The sequence below is a fragment of the Petaurus breviceps genome, unplaced genomic scaffold, assembly GCF_028583685.1.
Source record: "Petaurus breviceps papuanus isolate PSGF00001 unplaced genomic scaffold, PetGlider_PUasm1.0 90625, whole genome shotgun sequence".
Lineage (NCBI taxonomy): Eukaryota > Metazoa > Chordata > Mammalia > Diprotodontia > Petauridae > Petaurus > Petaurus breviceps.
This window is the reverse complement of record NW_027187289.1, coordinates 2410329-2424869: the sequence shown is the minus strand read 5'-3', so window position 1 is coordinate 2424869 and position 14541 is coordinate 2410329. Positions and strand designations below refer to the sequence as shown.

General features: G+C 38.1%; 1 protein-coding gene across 16 annotated transcripts in view; it reads left to right on the top strand.

Moving 5' to 3' along the window:
- The window catches only part of DOCK9 (dedicator of cytokinesis 9), a 356429-nt gene that overhangs the window by 131179 nt on the left and 210709 nt on the right, over positions 1-14541 (top strand). For 3 of the 16 annotated variants that reach the window (XM_069064175.1, XM_069064168.1, XM_069064169.1), the window contains exon 1: positions 8412-8796. The exons of 12 other annotated variants lie outside the window; for them this stretch is intronic. In XM_069064175.1, the coding sequence (XP_068920276.1) occupies positions 8680-8796 (117 nt within the window). In that variant the 5' untranslated portion in view covers positions 8412-8679. Of the gene's footprint in view, positions 1-8410; positions 8797-14541 lie in introns of those variants that run through there. One more of the 16 variants, XM_069064162.1, reaches the window with a different exon arrangement.

The window sequence follows — 14541 nt, the reverse complement described above, 5'->3', positions numbered from 1 at the left end:
GAACTGGTGAAAGTCTGAGGCTGCATATGAACTCAGGTCTTCCTGACTCCAGCTACCTAACTACCTCCTTTTCTCCCTTTAAGTCCCAACTAAAATCCTACCTTGTACAGAAAGTTTTCCCCAATCCTTCTTAATTCCAGTGCCTTCCTTTTAAAATTATTTCCTATTTATGCTGTATATAGCTTACTTTGTATATATTTGTTCTCATGTTGTCTCCCCCATTAAATTGTAAGCTCCTTGAAAGTAGGAACTGGTTTTTGCCTCTTTTTGTATCCCCAGTGCTCTAGAACAGTGCCTGGTCATAGTAGGCACTTAATAAATGTGTTTTGATTGATTAATGATTGATTTCTTCCCTTTTTCAAATAAAACAATACATTGTCTTATATACATATATATATATATACTTCTTTTTTGTAAAATTTTAAAATTAAATTTTATTTTCAGTTAACCTCTGTCTGCCCCAGAAAAAGGAAAAAAATACAACAAAATCCTTGTTACAAATATGCATAGTCAAGGAAAACAAATTCTTATATTAGCCATGTTCAAGAATGTGCATATCATTTTGTATATTCAGTCTATCACCTCTATCTGGAGGTCTGTCTATCCAAACATATATAATATATATATGTATATACATCTATCTATCTATCTGTCTATCTATCTATCTATCTATCTATCTATCTATCTATCTATCTATCTGTCTGTCTGTCTGTCTATTCTTCATCATTCATCTTCTGGAATCATGATGATCATTTCTTTGATCAGAGTTCTTGAAGCCTTTCAAAATTGTTCATTTTTTACAATGTTGTTGTATGTGAATTGTTCTCCTGGTTCTGCTCACTTCCATTCTGTATCAATTCATACAAATCTTCTCAAGTTTTTCTGAAACTGTCTTTTCATTATTTCTTATAGCACAATCATATTCTATTATGTTCTTATACCATAATTTATTCAGCTGCTCCCAGTTGTCACACACCCCCTCAGTTTCTTGTTCTTTGCCACCACAAAAGAGTTTTTTTATTTTTTTAAAGCAATAGGGGTTAAGTAACTTGCTCAAGGTTACACGGCCAGTTATTTCTGGGTGTGGTGCTAAGTGTCTGAGCCCGGATTTGATCCAGGTCATCCCGACACTGGAGCCGGTGCTCTTACTCGCTGAGCCACCTGGCCGCCCCTAAAAGAGTTGTTTTAAGTATTTTTTTTTACATATGGGTCCTTTTTCTCTTTATGTGTACTCATAAGAGCTCTTTATGTATAGGCATTCTTTCTTTCTCTCCCTTTTGCAAAGCTGTGTCTTTATTTTTTCCTCCTTTTGGTGACATTCTCTATGCTTGTTGAAGAATCTGGCACCATCATTATTTTTTAAATTACCACTAGTGTTTCCCTTTCACCTCCAGGATCAAATATAAAATCCTCTGTTTGGTGTTCAAAGTCTTTTATAACCTGGCCCTTTCCTACCTTTCCAGTCTTCTCATACCTTATGCCCCTTCATCTGGTGGTACTTCCTGTGTTCTTTGGATGAGACATGCCATTGCCCTACTCCAGGCATTTTTCATTGGCTGTCCCCCAGGCCTGGAATTACCCTCTTTTCTCTTCTCTGCCTTGCAAATTTCCTTACTTCAAGTCTCAGCTAAAATCCCTTCTTCAGAAAACCTTTCCTTATCCCACTTAATTCTAGTGTGTTCCCTCTGATTGTTATTTCCCTTTATTTGTATACAATTGTTTGTTTTTTGTCTCCCCCATTAGACTGTTAACTCCTTGATAGCAGGACTTTCATGTTTCTTTGTATTCCCAGAGCTCATTAGCACAGTACCTGGCACATAGTAGATATCTAACAAAAGTTTATTTACTGATTGACGATTACCTGATAATTTGGATGTTTGTTCCCGTCCTTCTAGCCAATGAGTCAAGTAGCATGTAATCTTTGAATCTTTGGTTCTTTTTGATTATACTGTAAAATATTTCATTTGTGCCAAAGGTACTTAATGAGGAGTACTAATCTAATTGATAATAGAACTATTAACATGTACAGACTCTCTTAATTTTCTTCTCAGTTACAGACATTAACCAAATCATAACATAAATTACTAAAAGATTCTTATTTTTTGCTAAATGTACCAGAAGTCAGTGATAGTAAATGTCCAAGATCATGTTTATCTCGTGTTCAATACTAGGACTTAGGTCTTGATTGAATGAAATAAATGCTGGAAACATTTGTAGGTATTCATTTGCGAGGGGAGGATTGTGTGTGTGTGTGTGTGTGTGTGTGTGTGTTAAGAGGAGAGAGATTATAAGAAAACTACTCTTCTCTGTTCTCACCCTTTAATTAACCAACAGGTTGTTTATTCAAAGATGTAGTGAAAATTCAACTTAGTGGTTGATTTCTAATTAGTAGGAGATGACGGAATTCCTATCCCGTGTATATAAATTAGTGATCCAGAACCCTTACGTTTCCATGTAGTTATTATTCTTTGTAGTTTTTCCTAAAAAGAAAACAACCACCACTGTTTAGTATCCTCTACTGTCAACACAGAAGGAAGTGGGTAGACACTAAGGGGATGAGGGTTCAGTTAGCATAGCCTGAGATGCCGCAAGGGGACCCAAATTGATGGGTTCATCTCCCTTCCCTCCATGCCCCCATGCTTGCTTTCTTTATTAACAGGTAGTAGCTAGGATCCTTGAAGGCAGGTTACTACAGCTTCCCTCCTTTCCACTTGTCCAGGGTTATAATAATGGCAGGGAACCAGGGACATGTGGCTACTTGGGAAGAGAGGTGGGAAGATGCCTGAGGGAATTAGGTGTGTGGGAGTAACTTTTTGGCAGGCTTAATGTGCCCCTTTTATTTTGTATTTATGCAGCTCCATAACCATGCATTATGATAGATAGAAAGTGGTGAATCAGTATTGTCTGATTTAGGGGCAGGTAGGTGGTACAGGAAAGCCTCCAAGTGGCTTAGTGGGTAGAGCACTCAACCTGGAGTCAGGAAGACCTGAGATCAGATACTCGCTGTGTGACCTTGGTCAAGTCACTTAACCTCTGTTTGCCTTAGTTTCTTCCTCTGTAAAATGGGGATAATAATAACACCTACTTGGTAGAGTTGTGAGGATAAACTAAGATAATAATTGCAAAGTGCTTATTTCGGTGCCTGGCACATAGTAAGAGCTACATAAATGTTAGCTATTTATTATTATTGTTTTTACTAGCTAATGATAGCCAACATTTATATAGTGTTTATTATTGGCCAGGCATTGTGCTAGAGCTTTACAGTTATTATGTCATCTGGAAAATGAGGATAATGAGAGCACCTACCTCCCATGGTCATGAAGAGAAGATGAGATATCAATAAAGTGCTTTGCAAACCATCATCTTTATTAGTCAAGCGTGGACAAGTCGTCTTTAAAAGAAAGATGAAATGATCGCTGGACAGCTGTTGTAGTCACAGAACAGTTTGAGAATGACAGCTGAATTATTAGGTGGTTGAGTAGCCTTTTTTTTTTTTTTTTAAAGCAGTTGGGGTTAAGTAACTTGCTCAAGGTTACATGGCCAGTTATCTCTGGGTGTGGTGCTAAGTATCAGGGCCCAGATTCGATCCCAGGTCATCCCGACTCTGGGGCCGGTGCTCTTACTCACTGAGCCACCTGGCCACCCCCATTTGAGTAGCTCTTAACCCTGGTATGGCATCTGGCAGAACTGCCTTTTATTTCATGATGAGGAGCCTACTGTAAGGCTAAATGCCTCAGGTTAGGTGGTGGCCCATGTCCTCAGCCGTCATCTTTAAGGCTGCCTCTAAGTTCTCTGTAACACTTATTTCTAGAATGTCCATGAGATATTTTAACCTCGAGGAAATTGATATCCCCCCCCTTTTTTTTATATTAATGTCTTTGGTATATTCATGCGTATGGGGATGTGGGAGGGAATTCAGAGTTGTAATGAACAGAACATAGGTTAACCAGCTTTCACCTGGCACATGTAGTTCCTTTCCATTGTCAATCCTTTTCACAACCCTGCCTCCATCTTGTTTTTTGTTGTTTGGTCTTTGTTCTTGAAGAGAACCAATGACATCAGGAGGATGATGTCTAGATTCTTATGAATTGGATTTAAGTGAGGCAGGGCTGTGTAAAGATATTACCCTCACTCTCTCCTCCAGAGTCATTGGAGTCCAGTGGCAAGACATAGGTCAAGATGACTGGAGATGTCCAGAGGTGCATTGGGAGACGCTGGCCTTTTTAAACTAACGTCTTTCCCCCTGCACTAATTACTTGGCCTCGGGCTGCCCCACCAGGGTCCTGCCACCACGGCTCTCCTTTTCTGAGATCCACCTTTGTTCCCTTCCCCAAACTTAGGAGAGCATGAACTGAACCCTTTAGGGATATAAACTACCTTCTTTCTTTCCACAAATTCCATAAGTTTTGCTGATATTTTTTATTTTCTGTGTATCTATGCCCACCTCCTCCACGTAGGACCCCTCTTTGTCACAAAGAAAACTGGTAAAGCAACACCAGCTGACAGAAACCCTCAGGGCACGAAGTTCCCTATCTATAGTCTGACTCTTTCTACTGCAAAGGAAGTATGTTTCATTGTCTGTTCTCAGGAACAAATGTCAATCATTTCAGTTAGTTTGAATCAAGCTCCTTCTTAATGAAGTTTTAATTTACATGATTATAACTTGTATATTATGTGTATGTATTGATAGTACATATTTGCATGTACAAAGAAAGAGTTCTCATGGTTCTTTGCTCTGTATCAATGCCATGAATATATATATATATATATATATACACACACACATATATATGAACATCTATGTCTGTACTGTGTGTGTGTATAAAATATATACATACAGACAGATTGATAACATTTTTCTTTTTGTCTTTTATTTCTTTATGATCTCAGTGGTGTGACGTATACAAAATTTGAAAGCCATAGTTCCTGGATAATTAAACGTTTAAGACTCAGTGGCACTCTCAAATGCCAAAGGCTCCTTATGGAACCTACTCAATGCTTATATGCCTTTGGAAGGGTGGGTTTTCCTAAGGGTGGCAATCAACTCTGATTGGTCAGCAAGTAATGAGAGAGTGAACATTATAATGAGAGGTGGTTCTAATGAGGATCTGAGAGAAATGTCTCTGATCACTTACTGTTAGTCAGAGAGACTTATCCCATATCTCCCCATCTAGAGTAATCTACACAAAAGGGAGAATCCAGTTTTTCCCAGACCCATCCGAGTAAAACACTATGTGCAGGAATCCATCAGTTCACCTAAACTAAAATTTCCTTACTTTTTAAACAGATATGAGTTAACCCTCTCATTATCAGCCCTGTACTTCAAAGGCTGCCTGAATAACCTACAGATTTTTGAATGAAAAGGGGGGAAAAAAACCTTAGTCCTAATTCAGTATTTGGTTATTAGTGTAAGAGAGAAATAATAATTTATTCCAGTGGGGTATATTCCGAGTAGTGGAATCATAGGATCAAAACGTAGAAGCGGTTTAATAACTTAAGAAGGGGAATTTTTTTGAGGGGGGACTTTTTGGAGTGGGGGTGGCAGGGCAATTGGCGTTAAATGACTTGCCCAAGGTCACATGGCCAGTAAATGTTGTGTCTGAGGCTGGATTTGAATTCAGGTCCTCCTGACTCCAAGTTCAGTGCTTTATTCTCTGTGCCACCTAGCCGCCCCAAGAAGGGGAAATTTTTAAATGTCATCAGAACTTTCTAGGAGTAGTGTTCAAAAAGAAAAAGTAGAAAACTTCTTCCCATGGAATTGACACAAATGTAAAACACCAAAAGCCTTTCCCTAATAGAGAAATAGTCAAACAACGTGAACAAAGAATTTTCAAGTGAAGAACTACAAAATTGTAAATAACTCCATAAAAAATGGTCCTAAAAAATAATGGTAAGAGAAATACAAATCAGAGCAATTCTGAGATTTCTCCTCATACCATGCAAATTGTTGACAAAAGAGGGGAACAGTCACTAATGCACCATGGGAAGAGTTGTGAAGTAGTCTTATCTGTTCTAGATTTTATCTTGGAATTCTGCAAGAAAAGTGACTAAATTGTCTTTGCCCCTTGTCTTGGAAATTCTGCTACTGGCACTTACCTCAAGGAAGTCAAAGGCAGAAGCAAAAGGCCAGTATATACAAAAATATACCTCGAAGCACTTTTTGTGGTCACAAAAATTTGGAGACAAGTTAGGTATCTTTTAAAAATTAATTAATTAATTTTTAGTTTTCAACATTCACTTCCATAAATTTTAAATTTTCTCTGCCTCCCTCCCTTCTCCCCTTTCTATGCAATCTGATATAGGCTCCATATATATATAAATATATATATATATGTATTCTTATTAAGCACATTTAACTAAAAGCTAGCAGTATTTTGATCATTTTGAGAATTTTTCAGCGTATAAAGGTGACTCACTTCCTTTGAAAATTAAATAATTTTTTTCAACTAACCAATATATTTCTCCCATTTCCCCATTTGAAAAAAAAAAAAGAAACAGAAGCAAAAGCTTAGTAATGGAAATGCATAATCAAATTAAATTCCCATATGGGCCTTGTCCAAAAATGTATGTCTTTTTCTGCATCTTAAGTCTATCAGCCCTCTGTGTGGGAGCTAGGTGGCATGTTTCATTAATTAGAATTTTTAAGTCTTTCAAAATTTTTGTTGTCAATACTGTATAAATTGGTCTCACTTCATTTTGTGTCAGTGCATATGAGTATTGTCAGGTGTGTTTTGAAGCATCCGTTTGTCACCTTGTCCAAAACAACAGTATTCCATTGCAATTCACGTACATTTCTTCAGTCATTTGCCGATTAATTTCCTGGGTTCTTGAAGACTGTCAATCGAATTGTAGTAATTTCCAGCATATTCTACCAAGCTGGAAAGTATTTGAGTGTATGGTCTTGTCTGAGAACCATTCCTACCTAAATCTGGAGAGCATCAGCACCAGAAGTGAGGCTGACACTAAGAGATGAACATTTTTAGGCTAAAGAATACAACTTAAGGTTGTGTTCTCTATCAGAGAGTGTCACTGCCATCAATAAGGAAGCCCTAAAGTATTGAATTAAGTACAAAAACAACTATTTTTGTTATAAAATCAACAGTTGTGCTTGTGGAAGGGAGGCTGTTGGATAACTTACATTATAAAATAGTATAAACAAAATTTCAATGTCCACACCTAGATAATAGTGTTCCTACTGCGAGAAGTGACAGTGACTCATTCAGATTACTGAGATGGAATGGCCAACATACACACACACACACACACACACACACACACACACACACACAGGGGAAATGAGGCATAGTGGTTCATTGGGAGAAGCATTGCAGAATCTCGGGAAGTAAAGCATTTAATCGCACCTTTAACACTTGTTCCCCTTGTGACTTTTGTTAAATCATTTAACAAACTCTCTGTGCCTTGATTTTCTCACCTGTAAGATGAGATCATATTCTCAAATTACTTCTAGAGTTGTTGTTAGGAAATAATAAAAACATAATGGTAGATTTAAGTGTATTTCTGTACACGTATATTAACCACAGTAGGAGGTAATAATTATCTCATTCATTAAGTGTGCTTTTGTATCTTTCTTTTCTCAATTTAGTGCTTAATTATATATTGTCTTGCACTGCTCACTGGTTATTTTGTTGGATTTAGTTTTATCTTCACAAATAGATTGTTGATTCCTTTTAGGTCTGGGTTGTTTGGGATTTTTCTCTCTGAAGCTCTGGTAAAGTACTGTCCACATAATAGGTGTTCAATGAATCCTTAATTGACTGGGGCTTATTTTTGCTTCATAAAGGCCATTAACTTTCATCAAAGGAATTGCCACATGAAAACACTTGATGGACTTCCTGGTATGAAATGCAAATGAGTTTTAGTTTCATCGGTGTTATGAAATACAAATTGCTTTTTAATAATCAAGGGGAAAAAAAAAACTCTTTACTTAAACCAATAAACACTTAGATTTCAGGACTGGATCGGAAGCAGCTAATTATTCTTCCCTGCTTTGCATATTAACCAGGAACTTATTTAGCTATCATGCATGATTTAGAAGGTGAAGCAAATCCCATATGATTATCAAATAAGATAACATATAAAACATTTTGCAGATCTTAAAGAGTTCTAGAAATGCTAACCATTATTATTACTAAGCAGAAAGTAACTGTGTCAGATCAACTTGAAAGTCTCTCATTTTCATTATGTATAGTGTATCAGAATTATGAAAATTTCGTGCCCTATACTGAGATTCTTGCTACTAATTTAATTTTGCCTACATTGTATGGAAATTGCTTTTAGCCAAGGAGCATTTGTAGAATGATGCAATAAGGCATGTCTTTATCAGAAAAGCAGCACACTGTGTATTGTATCCTTTTTTTTTTTTTTTTGGTTTGTTTTCATTTGGCATGAAAGTGGGTTCCTCCCATTTCCAGAGGAATAGTACACCCTTGGAGGCCGGCCTTCCTCTGTCATGCATTCCCACCACAACAGGCTTTGCAGATTACAGCGTTGGTAGTTGAATTAGCCCAGTGTGTGTGAGTGACCACTTGTGCCTTGGGGGGAAAAGGAAGCTCTCCTTTCCTGGGGTTGGATAACTGGCATGCCCTTCACTTGGATGTCCAGGGATTCAGGACTTGTCGTCGCTCTTACGGTCACTCTGAAGTGGGTTTTCAGCCGAGGATGCAGGCGAGGACAAATACTAGGAATGCCAAAAAAGAACTTGTCATAGAATCCCCGCTGCAGTGCAAGGATGCGCCCCAGGGCGAGGTGGAGATGGAGACTCCAGTCAAAGTGCCGGTAAGAGAATCTTAAAGTGACAGCTTGGCTCCCTTTCCTACACCCAGGACGCTGGTCCTTGTAAGGAGCTTCAGCATTTTGTTACCAAGTTGGATATCAGTGTGACCTTCTTGTTTTGCTCACTTGTTAACCATAGGCTCTTGTGTCTCTGGCTGGATTGTCTGACTTAGTCCCTGACTTCTTCCTTAGTCCCAGAAACGTTTACATTTTGTGTTGGTGGCTTTGTTTCCAGGAGACTCCTTTCTCGGAGAACAATTAGACATTGTTCATGGACAGGAGTCCCACCTAGCTGCTGCTGCCTTTCTAAATTTAAACCCCTGCCAACTCGGTCTGTGCAGTTGCAATTGTCTTGGGCTTTTAGGGGGTGGGTGGAAGGAGGATGGCTCTTTCCAAGAGTTCATGCTTATCAGTTAAGGTTTTATTTATTTTTTCTCTCTCAGAGCAACCAGCAAACATTAACGTAAAGCATTTTTTCAGAGCTTCTGATGTCTTGAAGAGCAGAGCTGTGGAAAGGCATTCTGTCTCATTCATTTTATTTAGAAGGCCAATTTTGAACCAATTCGGGAGGAGACAACCCCTGCCACCCCAGAGTAAAGTTTCATTTGATTACATTAAGCTCAGCCTTTTGCAGTTAGGAAAACGTGAAAGACTTCAAGGGACTTTCTGAGTGAGGAATGTGAAAAATAGTTGAGTTGTTGTTATCAATGAGTAGGCTGTGCTTCTGGTGGAATTTCTTTAGTACAATAAAAGGCACATAATTTTTTTAAGCAAGCTGCAAAAACCCACACTCCCGTGCAGACAATTGAGCTTTTCAGATGTCTTCTGCAGGGATTGTTAAACTAGTAGTTAGTGATTTTATATAGTGATTAAAAATGTTGTGGGCTCAACTGCTATTGTCATGAAGTATTTAGGTACCATTTTAGCTAATTTGCAATTAAACTAAGCATGTAGTTAAGAACCTGAACTTAAATATTCCTTTCACCAACAAATAAGATTTAATTGTAATTGCTTCCCTTTTCCCATGACATGAGATACTATGTTACCTTTTACTGCCTTTAAAACAGGGCTTCTTAACCTGGGGATCCATGAATTTGTTTAAAAAATATTTTGATAATTTCATTTCAGTAAAATTGTTTGCACTTGAAATTCCATGTGTTTTATTTTATGCGTTTAAAAGCCACACACACACACATACACAGAGTGAAAAATCTCTTCTTTAAAACCATGAACTGAATGCTAACACCAAAGTTGGAAAAATCAGTGAAATGCTACAACTTTTTAATGCCAGTTTTCAGCCATGAAATTCAGGTTTCTTTTTCTCCCTGGTATATTCTTTAGAAGACCACTGGTTCTCACTACCCCATTGTATGACGACAGTGGTTTGTTTTCTAGCTGGAAATTGCAAGACGGTGTAGCTTTATAGTCTTCAGCTGGTAAAAAGCTCTCCTAATGTTGCTTTGGACTTTTTGGAGGAAGTTGTGTGGTTTAGGTCCCCTTGAGAATATCCTGGAAAAAAAAATCTTTTGACAGTGATTCTCCAGATGTTTAGAAATATTTTTGTCCAGGGGTATACAAAGCAGACAGCTGCAATATAATAGGTCATTTATCATTGCATATCCGACTTTTTAAGAGTTTTCTTTCTTTTAGATGATCAGAAAATAGCCTGAAAACATAGCAGTAGTTTATAAATGACTACTTTTGTGGCAAACTAATTCGCTGCATCATATTCAGTATTTTTTTTTCATTAGAAAAGATAAAGATGGGACATCAGCTTGGGAAGAGGCTTTCCTAGCAACAGTGAACCACTTGCAGAATAAAGACCTGATCTCTCCCTGTAAAAGAGAGGTCGAGACAACAGTATAAGGCAAGAGGTTTTTTCTCTTATCAGATAACAAGTCGCCTTTGTTGTCTTAGAAGTTAGAAAGATAAGATGGTTAATAGACAATAAGAGTAACCAGACTACTTAAGTAGGACATGTGTGCAGGACAGATCCCCTTACTCATTTTTAATGCATTAAATTTAGCCTCACGATGTTTTGAAAAGTTGCTGAATCTGACTAGCTAATTGATAGAATTACTGAGCAGTGAACTGATATGAAAGCATAGCCACAATGAGCTATCTGTTGTAATGGTATTCATTTTTAGGAAAGAATGAAAGGAAAACATTTTTTAAAGCACCTACTGTGTGCCAGGCACTGTGCTTTTCAGATTTCATGTCACTTGATCCTCACAACAACCCTGGGAAGTAGGTACTCTTGTTATCCCCATTTTACAGTTGAGGAAAATGAGGCAGACAGATGAAGTGTCTCGCCCTGGGTGGGTAACATCGTGTCAGCCTGTTTTCAACTCCTAGCACTTTGAACTTGCTGCCCAGGGATTCATAGGATTCAATGATTAAGACAAATATTGCATCTCTACAACTTTACATGATCTTGAGAGAAATTTTAAAGGATACTTGATAGGTAGTAAGGTGTAGTAGGTAGTTAGAAAGACTCAGTTTAAATCCTGATACATGCTAGCTGTATGACCATGGCCAAGTCATTAACCACTTAATAGGCTAGATGATTCTCTAAGACCATAAGTTTCAAATGAAATAGTAAACTGCATCGTTGGAGGGAGTTTTAACACTCATGACAAGTCCAGACCAACACCCCTTTCTTCTCTCCCAAAAGACTCATTTTAAAATCCAGTGTGCCTTTATTAAAGTTAAGTTCTTCTAATATTACTTATGATCACATGTAGTGTTTTTAATGTAAAACTCCCGTTTTTCTCTTATGCTTGCAGTCAGTATGTGGTATTTTCTTTCTTCTTTCCAAAACTATAAATAGTTGTATTTTGCCTAAACAGTGACTGTTCAGTCGTCAGTAAAGTTCTTGTGTGTTTCTGAGAGTAACAAATCACTAGAAACAATTTTTAAAGTTCATTGGGCTGAAAGGTAAATTTATAGGCATATAAATATGTAGTAGGTATTGTGTACCCCTAGCCTTGTGATAGTAAGAGGAAGAGGTTAATGGTAAATTTCCATTCTACTTCTGGGCTCACCTCCAAAGTTAACTAAAAAACTATTTTGTGGGTGAGTAACAACAGAGGAACATTCTGAAGAAAGGTCCTTGGTTGGGGGTGGGGAGGTCAGGATATCAAGGGACATCAGAATACAAGTAGTTCCCAACTTATAAAATCTCTAAGAGTCATTTGTTTGGGACTTTAAATACATTTTATCCATAGGAACAGTGTCCAAAGTGTGGCAACAGAACAATGTGGTAACCCGTGTTTGTGTGTAATCAACCTAAAATGCATGATTCTTCATGTGATTTGGGTCTCCCTTATATTCTTGTTCTTTAGCTCTTTGTTACTTTGGCAGGTTACTGGTGGCAATTTGGTAATCAGTCACGTAAGTTCTTGGACTGAACCTCCATCACTGTCATATTTTGTATTTATACAGCATTCGGAAACCACAAATCCAATAGCAAAGTATTTAATTAAGATACAAAACTAGAAATAATGAAAGAGTATTTTAAAAGTAGGATCATTCTCTGCCCTCATAGACAAATGAATGGGTTCTCCTACATGACTGTTGGTTGTGGATAAAGAAAGAAAAACCTGCCAGGGAAAACATAAAAGTAGGTAGGAAAGCTGTTCCTCTTATTGTGTGAGTGGATGAAGTGAGGAAACTGTCAATCATTTCTCCTTCTCTTCTCAGCATTCCTCAACTGTTCTGGCATAGTAATATTTTGTATCCCATTGGAGCTGGGTCATTTCCAGATCCTGCCTCTGGATTGCCAGCTCATTCTATATGGAGTTGATTTTCTGGGTTTTCTTCTTCTAAAACGCAGCTCCAACCGTGTCACTCCCTGCTCCCCCCACTCAATAAACTCCAGTGTCTCCCTATTCCCTCTAAAATCAACTACAAAATCCTCTGTTTGGCATTCAGAACTCTTTAAAACTTAGCCCCTTCTTATCTTTCCAGTCTTCTTATACCTTACCTCTCAGCCTCTTTGCTATTCTACAAACAAGACACTCCATCTCTAAGCTCCAAGAATTTTCACCGTCTGTTCCCTCTGCCTGGAATACCCTCCCTCCTTATGTCTGTCTGCTTGTTTCTCTGGCTTTCTTTAAGTCTCCACCAAAACCTTATCTTCTATAGAAAACCTTTGCCAAACCTGCTTAATTCTAGTGCTTTCCCTCTTTTACTGCCCCAAACACCCCTTTGTATCCTAGACATAGCTTGTTTGCTTCTTCTTTCCCTCATAAGCTCTCGAGGGCAGAAACTTTGTTTTGCCTCTTTTTGTATCAATGCCTGGCACAGAGCATGCAGTTAATCTAAATATTAAGTAGTAACTGCTTCTCTTTTGACCAGGAACCCTGAGAGTCTCCCTTTCCCAGTTTTAATTTTTTTTTTTTAATTAAAGGGGCCATCCCTTGAGTAACTAAAGAGGATAAAGTGCTAACCCTAGAGTGAAGAGGAACAAGGTTCAACTCTGGCCTCAGACATTTACTAGCTGTATGACCCTGGGCAAGTCACTTAGCCCTGTTTGCCTCAGTTTCTCATTTGTAAAATGAGCTGGAGAAGGAAATGGCAAAACTCTCCAGTATCTTTGCCAAGAAAACCCCAAATGGGGTCATGAAGTCGAACATGACTGAAAAATGACTTAACGAAACTGCAGTCTAGATTGTATCTGGTTTTTCTCTGCAAACTATTAATGGTATTAATTGTTAATCTTTGTTCTCTTGGAATGTCTAAGAATCTATGTGTGTTATCCTTGGGGGAGAGTTGTACTTCTGGCTTCCCATCTCCCTTCCATACAATATTGCCATAAAGATGTGTCCTTGATCATTTCAGTGGTGCAGATTTATTTCCTTAACACTACAAAAAGTAAGGGTGGGATAAAATAACCTCCTAAGAGCTCTCTTTTCTTATGGTATTGACTCATATGAAATTGACTTAGGCTAAGTATGAGTCAAATGGTGATGTAGCTAAAGACACTGGCTTTGGAATCAGAAGGCTTGGGCTCCTGCAAGTAAGTCACTTGAGGTCCCTGCTCCTTGTGTCCTTCACCTGTAAAATGAAGAGGTTGGACTACATGGCCTCTTAGGTTCCCTCCCGCTTTCAATCTGTGATCCTATGAATATTTTTGTGTCCCTAGGTAACTCTCTAAGATTATAAGTTGTCTAATAGTTGTTGATCTGTACAGGTAGATAAATCAGTGAACATTTAATAAGCACCCACTATGTGCCCCAATGTACATATAGTAGGCGTTTAACAATTAAATTAAGAATTCAAAGACAAGAATAAAACTGTCTATCCCTTCCCTCCCCCAGTAATGGGCCAAAGGCCCCTACACAGCTCCTGCTGGCTAGGTGCTTATATTCTATTGGAGGAGACACTGACCTTTATAAGTAAATGTGTGTGTGTGATGCACACACACACACACAAAATGGTAGTGGGAATTTACTCAATGGAATCTCCTTATATAGTGAAATTATAGTTCTGGTTAAAAAAAAAATTCTCATTATATTAAAAGTGCCCCCTAGATAACTTTTGTGTTGTTTCGTCCATTTCAGTCATGTCCAACTCTTTGTGACCCTATTTGGAGTTTTCTTGGCAAAGATACTAGAGTGGTTTGCCATTTTCTTCTCCAGCTCATTTTGCAGATGAGGAAACTGAGGCAAACAGAATTAAGTGACTTGCCCAGGATCACACACCTAGTAAGTGTCTGAGGCCGGATTTGAACTCATCTCCCGATTC